At 46.3% G+C, this 18,322-nt stretch overlaps 1 protein-coding gene across 1 annotated transcript in view; it reads right to left on the reverse strand.

Annotated features, from left to right (window-relative positions):
- Positions 1-18,322, reverse strand: part of GPC1 (glypican 1) — a 135,643-nt gene that overhangs the window by 20,119 nt on the left and 97,202 nt on the right. The window contains exons 2-3 of the mRNA XM_075340925.1: positions 6,335-6,493; positions 2,100-2,494 (exon numbers count right to left, since the gene is read on the reverse strand). Of these exons, the coding sequence (XP_075197040.1) occupies positions 2,100-2,494; positions 6,335-6,493 (554 nt within the window). The remainder of the gene's footprint in view (positions 1-2,099; positions 2,495-6,334; positions 6,494-18,322) is intronic.

Genomic DNA, 18,322 nt, shown 5'->3' on the forward strand with positions numbered 1-18,322 from the left:
CACTGTTTAGTGAAAAGGCACAATATTTGGGTTAGAATAGAGCAGAAAAGTCTGATATAGATCTTCTAAAATAAAAAAAGGAGCATAATAATGGAGCATGACAACCACGCCAAGGTAGAGGACATGTGACAATGTATACATGAATATTTTTAGTATTCATTTTAGTTTTTGATACATTGGATCCAAATATTCACATAAATATGTGCGCCCGAAAGATGCGGAAATTAATGTGGATGTTGGTTTAAAGACAAACTGTAAAATTAAAACTCTCAACATTTCCTAAATAACCTAAATGTGTATACGTTCTGGTTTATTTCATTTAGGTAAAATGGTCACATGGATAAGGTTACCTGGATTTCAGCCACCCAGGCCTGGACGGTTAAGTCTAGCCCCCGAATCATGCTCTGCAAGGATAACCCTGAAACAACTGTCTGCAGACGATGAGGTTTGCTACAGGGTCAGAGATCAGCTCCTATGGTAGCTAAGGACACAGCAATTTTCCTCTTAAAGGGAATCGTTCAGCAGGTTTTTGCTATTTAATCTGAGAACAGGACAATATAGGGCAAGAGAGCCTGATTCCAGCGGTGTGTCATTTACTAGGATGTGTGCTGCAGCTTCAAAACAATCAGTGTTTTATCAGCAGAAGATTATCACTACAAGGCTAGGTGTCATGTGCAGAGCAGTCAGGCTAATCTGTGTAATCCTGCCCCATCACTGATTAGCGGTTTGCTGACAATTCACAGTGTACACAAGAAGCTGCCAGTCAGTGATGGCCGGGGTTAAGGCCACGTCTCAGTAAGCAACATCACTAGCAACATCGCTGCTGAGGCATGACTTTTGTGATGCAACAGCGATGTTGCTAGCGATGTTGCTGTGTGTGACATCCAGCAACAACCTGGCCCCTGCTGTGAGGTCGCTGGTTGTTGCTGAATGTCCTGGACCATTTTTTAGTTGTTGTGTTGTGAAGCACACATCGCTGTGTGTGACAGCGAGAGAGCAACAACTGAATGTGCAGTGAGCAGGAGCCGACTTCTGCGGACGCTGGTAACCACGGTAAACATCGGGTAACCAAGAAGCCCTTTCCTTGGTTACCAGATATTTACCTTCGTTACCAGCGTCCGCCGCTCTCACACTGTCTGTGCCGGCTCCTTGCTCCCTGCACACATAGCCAGACTACACATTGGGTAATTAACCCGATGTGTACTCTGGCTAGGAGTGCAGGGAGCCAGCGCTAAGCGGTGTGCGCTGGTAACCAAGGTAAATATCGGGTTGGTTACCCGATATTTACCTTAGTTACCAAGCGCAGCATCGCTTCCACGTGTCGCTGCAGGCTGGGGGCTGGTCACTGGTTGCTGGTGAGATCTGCCTGTGTGACAGCTCACCAGCAACCCGTGTAGCGACGCTCCAGCGATCCCTGCCAGGTCAGGTTGCTGGTGGGATCGCTGGAGCGTCGCTTAGTGTGACGGTACCTTTATACTCAGCTCAGTAATTTGAGCACTGCTACATCTAGAACAAAGAAAAACAGTGATTTTAACAAAACTACACCAAGCATTCCAGCAAGTGGCACAGCTCTCTGCCGCTACATCACGCTGGTCTCGGGGTACATAGCAAAAACCTGCTGACGGATTATCTTTTAAGAAAAACTAAGTTGCATATCTTTTTATCACTGAGCCTTTATACCATGCTAAACAATATTCTGCAGATGAGAAAACTGGCCTTAAAACTCACTGATCTATTTATTTTATCGCTCTGGTTTCGTCACTGAATGTCTTGTGACAAGTTGCAGAATAGGTGACCGGTACAAACAATGAAATCTGCTCCGTGAAGTGGGAATATGTGATTTTGGCCTTAGAAGTACGATATTTCTTAAGTAACCCATTGACTATAGAGTGGTCTAACACTAGCCTGTCTCCATCCCCGTGTGATCCCCTCTAAAGTTACTTGTGCCTTCAGGGAGTGCGATAATATCATACAAGGGGAGAAATGTGAAGATGGATATGATGACATATAATCCATACAATAGACTTATAATAAAAGTATAAAAAATTGCAATGTGTCCAATGTATGCAGCGTGGACAGGACACACTGTGACCACATACCTGGGTGACCTTCCTGACGATATCAGCGGCAGCGCCCAGTCCCTGGACAAACGATCGGGCAGCAATAAATGCCCTTGTTGCCTTTAATTTCATTTCCCGTGGAATGTCCCCAAATGGCTTGAGCTGGTCATACTGCTTTGCCAAGCAGTCCAAATACTCGTAAGAAAAGGTGAACTGTGCGTTCTGTGTCTTGAACACTCTCTCCAGTAGATGGCTCCAGAACTCCGTCAGGGCCTCCTCCAGATTCACTCCGGAGCCGCGGTAATACTGGCGCAGCTCTATGTACAAGTCTCTGAAGATCTTCCCATCGTTTTGGGTGTAAAGTTCTCCATATAAATTGGGAAACGTGTCCATGAGAATCTGCTCGGATTTATTCAACAGATCCAGAAAATATCCTGGAAAGGACAGAGATATACATGAGGAATGCTATGGAAAAACTGCTCTACGATCACTGTATGGAGCCATTTATGATTATATGCATAGGCTGAAACCCTGACAATACTTTTCATTAAAGGGTTTATCCCACCAACATAATGTATTAAGTATCCACAGCATAGGTGATAAATATATATATGTGGGGGTCCGTCTACTGCTACCCTTGCAAATCAGGAGTGAACATAAAGCAGTAGTGAGCTTGTGGGACAACTGCTCTATTCACTGTCTATGGGAGCAATGGACACTCGTGCACTATCGCCCCCAGAGTGCTGGTTATGGATGCACACTACCACTCCCGATCTCGGAACATGTGGGGCTCTAACGGTAAGACGCATGATTATAAATGTGTCATCAATCCCTTAGGTAAATGATATTAGCGGGATCACCCCTCTAAACAATGACTTTAAATTATATATATATTAAACAGTTTATCCCTTTCTTAAAAGGAAACATGTCAGTAGCATTAACTCATTTATTTCTGGGCTTCAACACAATAATAATAATACTTTAATAAAAACAAGCTACATGGCTCACTGGTCGTTGTATGCGTGACAACATTAGTCCACGCAAATATACTCTGCTAGGGACATACTGCCAATTTGTAAAAAAGCTTTTGTCAGGCAAGCCTAGTATATCCTAGAACTGTCAGGCAGGTATACTGTGACTTAGAAATAGTTAGGCAGGCATAGGATACCATAGCCGTAGTTAGGCAGGCATAGGATACCATAGCCGTAGTTAGGCAGGCATAGGATACCATAGCCGTAGTTAGGCAGGCACAGTATACCATAGCCGTAGTTAGGCAGGCACAGGATACCATAGCCGTAGTTAGGCAGGCATAGGATACCATAGCCGTAGTTAGGCAGGCATAGGATACCATAGCCGTAGTTAGGCAGGCACAGTATACCATAGCCGTTGTTAGGCAGGCACAGGATATCATAGCTGTAGTTAGGCAGGCACAGGATACCATAGCCGTAGTTAGGCAGGCATAGGATACCATAGCCGTAGTTAGGCAGGCACAGTATACCATAGCTGTAGTTAGGCAGGCACAGGATACCATAGCCGTAGTTAGGCAGGCATAGGATACCATAGCCGTAGTTAGGCAGGCATAGGATACCATAGCCGTAGTTAGGCAGGCACAGTATACCATAGCCGTAGTTAGGCAGGCACAGGATATCATAGCTGTAGTTAGGCAGGCACAGGATACCATAGCCGTAGTTAGGCAGGCATAGGATACCATAGCCGTAGTTAGGCAGGCACAGTATACCATAGCCGTAGTTAGGCAGGCACAGGATATCATAGCTGTAGTTAGGCAGGCACAGGATACCATAGCCGTAGTTAGGCAGGCATAGGATACCATAGCCGTAGTTAGGCAGGCATAGGATACCATAGCCGTAGTTAGGCAGGCACAGTATACCATAGCCGTAGTTAGGCAGGCACAGGATATCATAGCTGTAGTTAGGCAGGCACAGGATACCATAGCCGTAGTTAGGCAGGCACAGGATTCCATAGCCGTAGTTAGGCAGGCATAGGATACCATAGCCGTAGTTAGGCAGGCACAGGATACCATAGACGTAGTTAGGCAGGCACAGGATACTATAGCCGTAGTTAGGTTGAGCTCTTTAGTGAAACCATGCATATCATGAGAAATCTCACTAAAGAGCTCAAGATGAAGTATAACGAGTCTGATTTCCACCCACATACACAATATGGACACTCATATATTCTACACTCTTTTGTTGCTTTTACTGGTGATCACATTTTCCACGAGAAGATTACTATGAATTATAAACACTGATCAAGTCCATAGAATCTAAAGGCCCCGTCACACTAAGCAACATCGCTGCTAACGAACAACTTTTGTGACATAACAGCGATGTTGCTAGCGATGTTGCTGTGTGTGACATCCAGCAACAAGCTGGCCCCTGCTGTGAGGTCGTTGGTTGTTGCTGAATGTCCTGGGCCATTTTTTAGTTGTTGCTGTCCCGCTGTGAAGCACAGATCGCTGTGTGTGACAGCGAGACAGCAACAACTAAATGTGCAGGCAGCAGGAGCCGGCTTCTGCGGACGCTGGTAACCACGGTAAACATCGGGTAACCAAGAAGCCCTTACCTTGGTTACCCGATATTTACCTTCGTTACCAGCCTCCTCCGCTCTCACTGTCAGTGCCGGCTCCTGCTTCTTGCACATGTAGCTACAGCACACATCGGGTAATTAACCCAATGTGTGCTGTAACTAGGAGAGCAGGGAGCCAGCGCTAAGCATTGTGCGCTGCTCCCTGCTCTGTGCACATGTAGCTGCAGGACACATCGGGTTAATTAACCCGATGTGTGCTGTAGCTACCGTGTTTCCCCGAAAGTAGGACCCCCCCGAAAGTAAGGCAGGGTGGGGGTTTCGGGGGGGTCCGCCAATGTAGGGCACCCCCCGATTGTAAGGCAGGGTAGCGGGGGTGCCCGGGGAATGTAAGGCCGCCTATGGGTGGTGGTCGCGGCGTAATGTATACCTCCTCCGGTGAATGGCCCCCGCAATCTCGCCAGCCTGCGGCGCGTCCCGGGTCAACGCTCTTCCTGCTTGATGCTGATTGGCCGATCAGCCTGTTCGTCACAGGCTCCCTGCTGGCCATCAGCTCGAGCTGTGATTGGCCAGTCAGCCGGCTCGCAGCTGATTGGCCGAATCAGCCGCGACGTCACCGCCTGCAGGCTCGCTCCCATTGGTCCAGCGTCCCCGGCGTCCCCTGCAGAAGGAAAGTAACGGTAAGTTACTCTCTCTCTGTGTGTGTACGGTATGTGTATGGGGGCTGTATGTGTCAGAGTGTGTGTGTGTGTGTGTGTGTTTTACCGGTACGATATGTGTGTGTGTGCCGTGTGGGTCTGTACGGTACCGTATGTGTCAGTGTGTGTGGTGGCAGAGTGGGGGGCAGAACCACTGTATGGGGAGGCTGCAGGGGGGAGGATGGGGTGGATGCCGGACTCTCAAACAATGGGGAGGCTGCAGGGGGGAGGGGGGAGGGGGAAATTGTTATTTTTTTTTTCCAATGTAAGGCCTCCCCCGAAAGTAAGGCAGGGTGGGACTTTTGGGGGTAAAATTAATGTAAGACAGGGCCTTACTTTCGGGGAAACACGGTAGGAGAGCAGGGAGCCAGCGCTAAGCATTGTGCGCTGCTCCCTGCTCTCTGCACATGTAGCTGCAGGACACATCGGGTTAATTAACCCGATGTGTGCTGTAGCTAGGAGAGCAGGGAGCCAGCGCTAAGCATTGTGCGCTGCTCCCTGCTCTCTGCACATGTAGCTGCAGTACACATCGGGTAATTAACCCGATGTGTGCTGTAACTAGGAGAGCAGGGAGCCAGCGCTAAGCGGTATGCGCTGCTCCCTGCTCTCTGCACGTGTAGCTGCGTGCGCTGGTAACCAAGGTAAATATCGGGTTGGTTACCCGATATTTACCTTAGCTACCAAGCGCAGCATCTTCCACGCGGCGCTGCTGGCTGGGGGCTGGGACACTGGTTGCTGGTGAGCTCACCAGCAACTCGTGTAGCGACGCTCCAGCGATCCCTGCCAGGTCAGGTTGCTGGTGGGATCGCTGGAGCGTTGCAGTGTGACATCTCACCAGCAACCTCCTAGCAACTTACCAGCGATCCCTATCAGGTTTGATCGTTGTTGGGATCGCTGGTAAGTTGTTTAGTGTGACTGGGCCTTAAGAGTATAATGCAGGAGACATGGCTCAGTTTTTATCAGCTTCACTTCTCCCATATAATGGACTGATTAGTATATATGTTGATGTATTGTCATATAAAAGATTCTTACTGTCAAAGTTTCGGTTCTGAGTGAAGAGCAGGCCCTGGACCGACAGGCTGGATTCCCTCAACGAATTGTCAAACTCCATTTTACTGATATTGGCGAAGTTCTCTTCCATCTCTGAGGTGCAGCAGGTGTATCCTTGTGGGCAAATCCTCAGGTGTTCACCTAGAAGAGCAGATAAAAGTATGACCACGTCTGCCACAACAGCACGATGGAGCAAATTTCTCAATGGAATTCTCAAACAGTTGAGGCCAGGGATGTACATGGAAGAGCAGGGGCATGAACCCTTGCATCAGACCAATCTGGACTGTGGAAAAATGCAAACATCCCCAGAAAAGGTCACAATTGTCTTCATCAATGTGATCTGGTAAAAGTGATGTGTCTAATCTGATCACATTGAGATCTCCACATCCTTGGCGCTTAGGCCGGCGTCACACTTGCGAGTGCAAAATCGGACCGAGTCTCATGCTAGAAAGTAGCATGAGCTCTGTCCAAGTGTTGATCCGTGAACAATGCAACTGCAATGCGATTCTGTGATTTTTCACATGATTGTAGTCCGTGTGCAATCCGTGTGTGAGCCGTATGGGATCTGTTTTTATTCTCAGCAGCTATGTCATCTGCCATTCAGCTCTGCCACATGGTCGCGGACAGCAGACACAGACAGAGCCGCACAATCAGAATGAAGTCGGATGAACTTCACCCGACTTCATTGTCATTCGGCGGCTCAGTCTGTTTGTCATGGCCTGATTTTCGGTCACCGGTGAAGGTCTCACCGGTGACCGCAAATCCCCAGAGTGACTTAAGTGATCTGCGCTATCAGCAGTGCCGTCACTGAGGTTACCCGCGGCCACATATCTCAGCGGGAGGACTTCAGCTGTGGCCACAGGTAACCTCAGTGACGGCACTGCTAATAGCGCAGATCACTTCAATTGCTGCGGGGAGCTCACAGAGAGCGGTCGTGGTCTGTGACCGCTCTCTGTCAGCTTCTGATGTAGCAGAGCTGAAAGCGTCATGGGACCTCGGTGGATTACGTCGTACCTGGAGGGGTATTTGGGGGTTTAATAAATTGGTGAAAGAGGGTGGTTTTTTGTCATTTATTTCAAATATAGGATTTTTTGGTGTATGTCTTTATTTTCTTTATCATACAGGTTAATCATGGAAGGTAGCTCAGGGAGACGCCTGCCATGATTAACCTAGGACTTAGTGGCAGCTATGGGCTGCTGCCATTAACGCCTCATTACCTCGATTGCCACCACACCAGGGCAAAATCGGGTTGAGCCGGATACAGTCCTGGGACTGTCGCATCTAATGATGCGGCTGCTAGCTGAAATTGTTTGGGTGGGAGGCTCCCCATAACGTGGGGCTCCCCATCCTGACAATACCAACCTACTGCCCTATGGCTTTACCCTGACTGGTATGAAAATTGGGGGGGACCGCACGCCGTTTTTTTTTAAAAATTATTTATTTATTTCATTTAGTGCACGATATAGACCCGCCCACCGGCAGCTGTGATTGGTTGCAGTGAGATAGCTGTCACGCAACGTGGGGGGGTCTCTGACTGCAACCAATCATGGGCGCCGGTTGGCAGGGAAAGCAGTGAATACTAGATGGAATAATGAGCAGCCGGCTTTTTCAAAAGAGGAAAAGCCGCCGGAGCTTTGTGACAGCCGTGCAGCGCCGCGCTGGTGATTTGGGATCGGTGAGTATAAGAGAGGGGGGGAGAGGGATAGACCGACAGACAGAGAAAGAGACCGACAGACAGAGAGAGAGAGACTGACAGATAGAGATTGACCTACATCGACAGACCTCACTCATTTCCAGTGTTTTCTGCAACGTGCGATAAATGTATATAGAAAAACGCATGTCACTAGGATGGTGTGTGTGCCGTCTGTGTGACATCCGTTTTTTTTCACGCACCCATAGACTTTCATTGGAGTGACTCGCATGTGAAACTCACCAAAACGCAGCATGCTGCGATTTTTTTCTCAGTACGATTTGGACTAAGAAAAAAATAGCAGATCGGAGCTGCCTCATTGATTAACATGTGTCCGAGTGCAATGCGAGAATTTCTCGTGCGAGTTAATCACAAGTGTGACTCCAGCTTTACTGTCATTACTGTGCTCGGAGAAGATCGAGGCAGCATTTGTCATATATAGCGCTCTGCATCCAGATCAGGTAGCGTGCATTATTCCCTGATACCCGAGATAGATCCAGAGCATTAAATGTAATATTATTATTATTATTATTTAGTAGTAGTAGTAGTAGTAGTAGTAGTACTGTAATATTGTTTGTTATTTTTTCCCCTGTATGACGCTCCTTTTTTATGATTGGTCAACATCATACACGGGAAAAAGTAACCACCCATAGACAAACATCTCTGCCAATGCCCCTTGGCTCAAAACTAAAAGGCCAATAACTCCATAATGGAGAGGAGAAATAAAAAAACAAAAAAAAAAAAAACACGTTACTTTTCAAATCTTCAGTTCCTTTATGATAATGTAACCAGCTTATAAAAAAAAAAGGCCGTGACCCCGACGATTAACGATATCGCAGCGTGTAAAGCCCGCTTTAGTCTACTTCTGTACAATGATTTTGCTTTACATACAATCAGAGCAGGAACATGCTTTAGAAACCACCATACATTTATCACAAGACGTACAATATTTTAGAAATACAGTATGTTGCAGACATTACTCAGATTAATGAGTTTGTATATAACTGCAGAACCTGACCTCAGCAACAGTATTGATAAACTAACCCCGGAGCATAAATCAGACTGCAGCTCTGCTGCCAATGATCAGATTCACTTACAATGGCTGACTGAGATGTAATCCTTGCAAATTCGGGAAACTCTGAAAACCTTTATTCATCACCCTGTTAATTGCAGCACAAGAAGCCCCGATGCTAATGACATGTGCCGCTTTACTTAACTGTATGAGGAAAGCTTGCATGTCCGGTAGTATCACTCACACAGCTGAATAGTGCAAGCATGGCGCACATCATCCATAACGCCAGTAGTGATGAGTGGGCACAAAACATTTGCTCAACTAAAATAGTGTCGCATCTAGAAGAGGCTGAAGTGATCGGCATCCCCCTCTACACAAGTATTCTGATTACTGCAATGAGAGATATATTATTATAGATGACCCCAATCTAAATGAGTTCACTGGAGGAAATACGATCCAAGCACAATCATTTTCCATCTAATAGAAAATCATTGGAGTGATACTTCAACATGATTCTCTAGCATTTCCAAAGGTTTTTGCAATATACAATTATGTCCTGTTACCTCCCCTCCACACATCATCTAAATCGGTAACCACCTCCGATTACAGATTTTGCAGGAGTCAGTTAAAAGTGAATCTGTCATCAGGTTTGTTTTGCCACCTTTCAAACATAATATAGACACAGAGACCCTGATTCCAGGGACATATCACTCACTTGGCTGCTTGTTGTAGTTTATCTTCTCTTCAACTCTGACAAGCTTCTCTGCCCCTGCTGAAAAATAGCATCCCCACAGCATGATGCTGCCACCACCACGATTGACGGTGGGGATGGTGTTTTCAGGGTGATGGGCAGTATCAGTTTCCGCCACACATAGCATTTTGCAATTAGTCCAAAAGTTCTACTTCACTTTCATCTGACTAGAGCAATTTCTTCCACATGCCTTGCAGGGGACACAGCTAGCATGTGGAATAAGGTGCTCTAGTCAGATGAGATCAAAGTAGAACTTTTTGGGCTAAATGCAAAACACTAAGGTTTGGTGTAAAAACAAACCCTACACAATTACCTGGAAAAAAACAAAAAAAACACAATCCCCACTGTTTCCCGCCACTTGAAAACTAGGCCCACCCACCTGCATCAGATCACGTGCCCCTGGCCACATGATCCGGCTCATTTAAAACAATGTCCTGGCTCCTTTCCTCCATACACACGGAGCTCTATAGCACCCTATAAGACTAATCTATCACCAGGGTCCGGGTCCTCCATACAGGTGAGCCGTCATCCTGTTTTTGCCTTCTCATCTCCCTTTTCTTTCTTCTTTTCTCCTATTTCTCCTTCCATACCACATGCCCCCAGTGTACCCACCATCTTCTCTACAATTGTACTACACTTTTCCATTTTACCATGCTTACATGTACTTTTGCTACATGACTCCAGTGTATAGCCCAATGTTACCACCCATTGTCATATTTGCTGATAAATGTTACCCCATTATTTAGACATATCAGTTATTGACCACATATGTTGTCTCCAGGGATCCTGTATATATGTATATACCATTATTCTCATTATATTTATTTGAGACTTATTATTTACCTTATGTACTCTTCTGCTATATTTTGTATATACTTTTTATATGTTGATATGATTTAAAGCGTACCTTGATCTAATTGTAATTACTGAAAGAGTCACTACTTACATATACTATATATATATATATATATATATATATATAATGACTCTAAGTAATAAGTTTGGAAAATGTACAAATATATATATATATATATATATATATATATATTTGTACATCTTCCAAACTTATTACTTAGAGTCATTTTATATATATATATATATATATATATATGTATATGTAATGAATAAGTAATAAGTTTGGAAAATGTACAAATACATACATACATACATACATATACATACATACATACATACATATATATATGTATATATATATATTTGTACTTTTTCCAAAGCAACGGTTTAAAAAAAAAAAAGATTTTGCCAAATTGAAGTGTCACATTAGTCGCAATCAAGGAGCGCTGTGCAGTGAATATTCTCCACTATTATCCCACTGGCTATACAGCCTTGTTTTAATTTAGGCCCTTTGCGGTTGTGAATAAAGATAAGCGAACCTGATGTTCGGAAACCAACTTCCAAAAAAACAAAGTTCGGGTTCTAAGTCAGAGTGAGTTCCGAGTGTAATCCACTGAAGCGAGCAGCGCTGTGCTTGGGTATGAGTGATGCTCAGCCCAGTGCGAGCCGCGTGCAGTGTTTGATCGGCTCACACTGGGGGTAAAATCAGCGTGATCTGAAGGAATGTGCACACCTGCAAAAAAATAAAATAGTAATTTGAAAAACCCCTTACACCCTACCCCAGAAATATTCTGCTTATGGCTGGCTACATGTAGGCGGAGACACGAATTGCCCAATTACTGACTTCCATTGAGGTTCAGATCAGGTCAGAGTCACAAACTGAACCTTATCTAAGGTTCGAATGTGCCCTGCAAACCAAACCTCCAAAGGTTCGCTCATATCTAGTTGTGACCATTTCTGTGCATTCTTCGAGGTGTTTTTCAGTAGTTTTTAAAAACTTTTAACTCTATAGGTTTAAGCCGGCCATAACCATTAGATGGCAGTAAGCAAAACAATACTTCAGCTTATCGTTTGCCCGACATTCGGCAGAGCGCTCGTGTTCTCCAGAACAATGCGTTTGGAAGTCCAATATTGGACATAGTTGGAGGAAATGTCAGACAGCCATCAGTCGACCAACACCCGTATACACATTACACCGTCGACCATTGATATTGAACCCTTTCATAGAATCATAGAATGGTAGAGTTGGAAGGGACCTCAAGGGCCATCGGGTCCAACCCCCTGCGAGTGTTTTTCCTAAATCATCCCAGCTATGTGTTTATCCAGTTTCTGCTTGAAGATTTCCATTGATGGAGAGCTCACTACCTCCCATGGTCGCCTGTTTCACTCCCTGACTGCCCCCATTAAACATTGTTCCTAATGTCTAATCTGAATCTCCTTCCTTTTTAGTTTCATCCCATTGCTTCTTGTACTTTTCTGAGTTCACCTGACATCAGTCAAATGTGTCGTTGAACGCCAAGGAAAAGATCCCTTTCTTCCGTTTCTGTATTAATACTTTCCAGGAGTATCAGTAAGGATGATTGGATGCAGGTCCTTAAATTATAGAAAACCGCTCCAGAGTATTGTGCCTTATTGCACAGCCCTATCAGGTGAGTAAATAGCTACAAAGATTATACATTCAAGGTCTTGCCTATAATTAGTCTTTTCATACTGTATAAGTAAAAAATTAGCATGGAGGCTTCCCAGGTAGGTAAAGTGTTAACAGGCAGATTATTACAGGCACATGCACCATCTCTCTGTTTAATTAAATCCTCCCACAGAGATGTGTTGATTTTAATTTCCCCTTAGACAGTTTGTCATCACCAGACGTTCGCTTCTTTTTTCTGACATTACAATATTTCTTTGTCAATTAATAGAATCAAATCCGCGGCCGCCTCTGTCTGAAGCAAATTATCAAGGACAATTATCTATGAGACAGTTCATTGTGGCCTTTGATCCAATAGAATACTGTGTCTTCCGCCAGCCGCTGCGCAGGAACTCAGCACAATATCATTACACGGGAACTTTATTAAATCCTAATGAAATGTGAGGTCAGAGTCTCAAGAAAAAAAAAATGAATTCTGGGAGACGAAAATCTTCCTGTAGACAAAAGCTGCACCTTGTCTGACATTCTCCTTCTCACCGTTACATCTCGGATTCCATTTGATCCGTGCCCTCGCTTTACAGCGGGATAAATGTGCGTCTCACACGCGCTGCTCACTTCTATATAAATAACCGACGATACCTCAGGAGCGCACCTTTCTATAAAGATCATATACAATGTCGGGGATGCTATAGTATTCTGATTACAAAAAGAAGAAAACTGAATAAAAAGTTTAAAAAAATAATCATTGTTAAGTATTATTTAATGCTTAAAAAGTAACAATTTTTTTTCATAAATCAATAGTACACGTGAAAATAAGAAACCTTACAATATAGGGTATCTTAGTAGAAAAATCTAAAGGCCGCTTTACACACTGCGATATCGTGACCGATATCGCTAGTGTGGGTACCAGCCCCTATCGGTTGTGCGACACGGGCAAATCGCTGCCCATGGTGCACAACATCGCGCGGACCCGTCACACTACTTACCTGCCCGGCGATGTCGCTGTGACTGGCGAACCGCCTCCTTTCCAAGGGGGCGGTTCGTTCAGCGTCACAGCGACGTCACAGCAGCGTCACTGAACCGCCGCCCAATAGAAGCGGAGGGGCGGAGATGAGCGGGACGTAACCTCCCGCCCACCTCCTTCCTTCCACATTGCGGGCGGGATGCAGGTAAGGAGAGGTTCCTCGTTCCTGCGGTGTCACACGGAGCGATGTGTGCTGCCGCAGGAACGAGGAACAACTTCGTTACTGCAGCAGCAACGATATTCGAGAATGGACCCCAATGTCACCGATGAGCGTTTTTGCGAAGATGCAATATCGCTCATAGGTGTCACACGCAACGGCATCGCTAAAGCGACCGGATGTGCGTCACAAATTCCGTGACCCCAACGAGATCGCTTGAGCGATGTCGCAGCGTGTAAAGCGGCCTTTATTCTTTCTCCTCCAGGACTGATCATTCATTCACAAAACGAAATCTGTCTTCAGTGAATACAGACACTCATTACGTAGATAGGAGATGGCGCTCCTAAACGTCTATAGAGAAATGTAAAGATATGTTCACACGTTGCTTTTATTCTCTGCTCTCTTGGCAGTAAAAATGCTACTTCCAAAAAGCAGCGTTATTGCACTTCTTCATTGCGTTCTACAGTAGAAAAAAGCTGCAAAAAGGCTGAAAGAATTGACATGTTTCTTCTTTCAAAAAAGCAGCACGGTCAGGAAAAAAAACACAAGTGTCCGCAGATTTCTGAAATCTCATAGCTTTTCCTGGTACTGTAGAAAGCAGCTTTAACTTGCGTGAAATAAAAAACACTGCAAACAACTGCAGTAAAAAAATGCAACGTGCGAACATACCCTACGGGTGCGTGCCCATGATCCGTATTTGCAGCGTTTTGGACGCAGCATGCTTCACCTGCGTCCAAAATGCAGTGTTGTACAGTATAAGCACAGTGGATGGGATTTCTAGAAATCTTGTGCCCACTGTGCTTTTTCTGCAGATTGTCTCTTTCCTCATTGGAGGGACAAACTCTAGTGCCACCTATTAGACATAACAATCCTAAAAGTCAAAAGTGGCTTTTTAAACAAGCATTTTGATAAGACTTAGGGGCACTTTGCACACTACGACATCGCAGGTGCGATGTCGGTGGGGTCAAATTGAAAGTGACGCACATCCGGCGTCGGAGGCGATATCGTAGTGTGTAAATCCTTTATGATACGATTAACGAGCGCAAAAGCGTCGTAATCGTATCATCGGTGTAGCGTCGGTCATTTCCATGAATTGGGAAATACCGATGTTACGATGTTGTTCCTCGTTCCTGCGGCAGCACACATCGCTGTGTGTGAAGCCGCAGGAGTGAGGAACATCTCCTTACCTGCGTCCTGCGGCTCACGCCGGCTATGCGGAAGGACGGAGGTGGGCGGGATGTTTACGTCCCGATCATCTCCACCCCTCTGCTTCTATTGGCCGCCTGCCGTGTGACGTCGCACGACCCGCCCCCTTAAAAAGGAGGCGGTTCGCCGGCCAGAGCGACGTCGCCGGGCAGGTGAGTGCATGTGAAGCTGCCGTAGCAATAATGTTCGCTACGGCAGCTATCACCATATCATCGCAGCTGCGACGGGGGCGGGGACTATCGCGCACGGCATCACAGCACCGGCTTGCGATGTCGTAGTGTGCAAAGTGCCCCTTAGGATTTATACCAGATCAGAATACCAATTTGCAGACATGGTGTTTCAGGGTGATTGCCCCTCGTCAGTGCAAAGTGTGGGCATCTGATCTGGCTTATGAAAAGCTATGTGGGGACCACGGGGAAGACTCTTCTCCTTATGGAGACCTGACAAACCAGTCTGGCTGCCAGTGAGGGGACTTATAGCTGCAATGCCCCTCTTGGAATTATTCAAATTGTCCCTCCAGTGAGGAAGGAGACAAACTCTAGTGCCACCTATTGGAAGTAGCAATCCTAAAAGCCAGATCAGATACCCACACTTTGCACTGACGAGGGGCAATCATCCCAAAACACTGTGTCTGCAAATTGGGATTCTGATCTGGTATAAATCCTAACGCGGGCTTTGCACGTTGCGACATCGCAAGCCGATGCTGCGATGTCGCATGCGATAGTCCCTGCCTCCGTCGCAGGTACGATATCTTGTGATAGCTGGCGTAGCGAAAATTATCGCTACACCAGCTTCACATGCACTCACCTGCCCTGCGACCGTCGCTCTGGCCGGCGAACCGCCTCCTTCCTAAGGGGGCGGGTCGTGCGGCGTCATAGCGACGTCACACGGCAGGCGGCCAATAGCGGCGGAGGGGTGGAGATGAGCGGGACGTAAACATCCCGCCCACCTCCTTCCTTCCGTATAGCCGCCGGCGGCAGGTAAGGAGATGTTCCTCGCTCCTGTGGCGTAACACACAGCGATGTGTGCTGCCGCAGGAACGAGAAACAGCATCGTACCTGTTGCGGCAGCATAATTATGGAAAAGTCGGAGCCTGCAGCGATGATACGATAACGACGCTTTTGCGCTCGTTCATCATTTCATCTAGAATTTACACACAACGATGTCGAAAGTGACGCCGGATGTGCGGCACTTTCGATTTGACCCCACCGACATCGCACGTGCGATGTTGCAACGTGCAAAGCCGCCCTAAGTCTTGTTTAAAAGGCTTGTTTAAAAAGCCACTTTTGACTTTTAGGATTGCTACTTCCAATAGGTGGCACTAGAGTTTGTCTCCTTCATCACTGGAGGGACAATTTGAATAATTCCCAGAGGGGCATTGCAGCTATAAGTCCCCTCACCGGCAGCCAGACTGGTTTGTCAGGTCTCCATAAGGAGAATAGTCTTCCCTGTTTTTTCTGAAGCAAACACTGACCTGCGGAGCGTCTTTCCAGGCCACAGCATGTCAATTGTTTGCTGCGGAATTGCCTGCGTCCTCTGTAGGGAGAAGACAGCAAGGAGACCGCAGCGCACTCAACCCTGATCGTGGGTACAGTCAGCTGCGGTCTCCTGCGTTCACCTGCGGAGGAGACATGTGGCCCCGTTCTGAATGCAGCGAGTCCTGATCGTGGGCACATACCCCAACTGTGGTTTCAGGAGCACTTGCAGCAGAATGCCTGTGTTGGTCTCTGGCTCCTCCTCCTCAGAGACATTTAAAACCTTTAAGTGTCATGTCCTATCTTAGTAATGTGAAAATCTGTCTTCAGAGAATACACATTTAACCACTGATTTGGAAAGATCAATCCAGGAGGTTAAAGAGCTTTCTCTCATAAGATATATCACAAAGTTGCTAATTTTCATGTACAATATTGACTTGTACAAATGAAAACGATGGCTATTCTTTAAATTTGACAAAAAGATTAATCCAGACAGTCCTCATTACAGCTAGGGGTGAACATTGAAGAAACATTGGACTGCTCAAGAGTCAATTGATTATCATCCCTTTTTTTTCCATTGTAAAGCCGTTTATTCTGTTTAATGTATACATTAGCAGTTCTTCCCAATGTAACTACCAACATGTCCATAGTCGAATATTAGCAAAATGAAGGGTAAAAATAATATGCTCAGCTGACATATATTGAGATACCTTTTCTAACTACTCGTAGTTTGAAAGGCATAGTTTATAGTGATGAGCGAGTATGCTTGTCACTACTTGGTACTCGCACGAGTATCGCTGTACTCGGGCTACTCGGCGGGTACCGAGTAATTTCGCGATACTCGTGCTGTACTCGTGGTCTTCATCCCTGCATGTTGGCGGTCTTTTGAGAGCCAGCCCTCATGCAGGGATTTGCTGGGAGACCACTGCCATGCCATAGCCCTGTTAGTTGTGGAATTGCAGTGATTGGCCGGCCTGCACAGCGTGACCGAGCCTTTATACCGGCGGGCGCGCTGTGCTCTGCACACAGCCATCTCGTATTCCCTGCTTTCCTCGCCCACAGGCGCCTATGATTGGTTGCAGTGAGACACGCCCCCACGCTGAGTGACAGCTGTCTCACTGCACCCAATCACAGCAGCCGGTGAGCGTGTCTATACTGTGCAGTGAAATAAATAATTAAAGAAACCGGCATGCGGTCCCCCCAATTTTAATACCACCAGATAAAGACATACGGCTGAAGGCTGGTATTCTCAGGATGGGGAGCCCCACGTTATGGGGAGCCCCCCAGCCTAACAATATCAGTCAGCAGCCGCCCAGAATTGCCGCATACATTAGATGCGACAGTTCTGGGACTGTACCCGGCTCTTCCCGATTTGCCCTGATGCGTTGGCAAATCGGGGTAATAAGGAGTTATTGGCAGCCCATAGCTGCCACTAAATCCTAGATTAATCATGTCAGGCGTCTCCCCGAGAAACCTTCCATGATTAATCTGTAAATTACAGTAAATAAACACACACACACACACCTGAAAAAATCATTTATTAGAAATAAAAAACACAAACCAATTCCCTCGTAACCAATTTAATAAGCCCCAAAAAGCCCTCCATGTCCGGCGTAATCCACAGACCTCCAGTGTCGCTTCCAGCTCTGCTGCATGGAGGTGACCGGAGCTGCAGCAGACACCGCCGCTCCTGTCAGCTTCACACAGCAACTGAGGTGAGTAGCTCGATCAGCTGCTGTCAGTCAGGTAACGCACGGCCACCGCTGGATCCAGCGGTGGCCGCGGATAAGCTTAGTGACAGCTCAGCTGATCGCGCTACTCACCTCATTTGCTGTGTGGAGCTCACAGGAGCGGCGGTGTCTGCTGCAGCTCCGGTCACCTCCATGCAGCAGAGCTGGAAGCGACGCTGGAGGTCCGTGGATTACGCCGGACATGGAGGGATTTTTGGGGCTTATTAAATTGGTTACGAGGGAATTGGTTTGTGTTTTTTATTTCTAATAAATGATTTTTTCATGTGTGTGTGTGTGTGTGTGTGTGTGTGTGTGTGTGTGTGTATTTACTGTAATTTACAGATTAATCATGGAAGGTTTCTCGGGGAGACGCCTAACATGATTAATCTAGGATTTAGTGGCAGCTATGGGCTGCCAATAACTCC

The sequence above is a fragment of the Anomaloglossus baeobatrachus genome, chromosome 3, assembly GCF_048569485.1.
Source record: "Anomaloglossus baeobatrachus isolate aAnoBae1 chromosome 3, aAnoBae1.hap1, whole genome shotgun sequence".
In the NCBI taxonomy this organism is placed as follows: Eukaryota; Metazoa; Chordata; class Amphibia; order Anura; family Aromobatidae; genus Anomaloglossus; species Anomaloglossus baeobatrachus.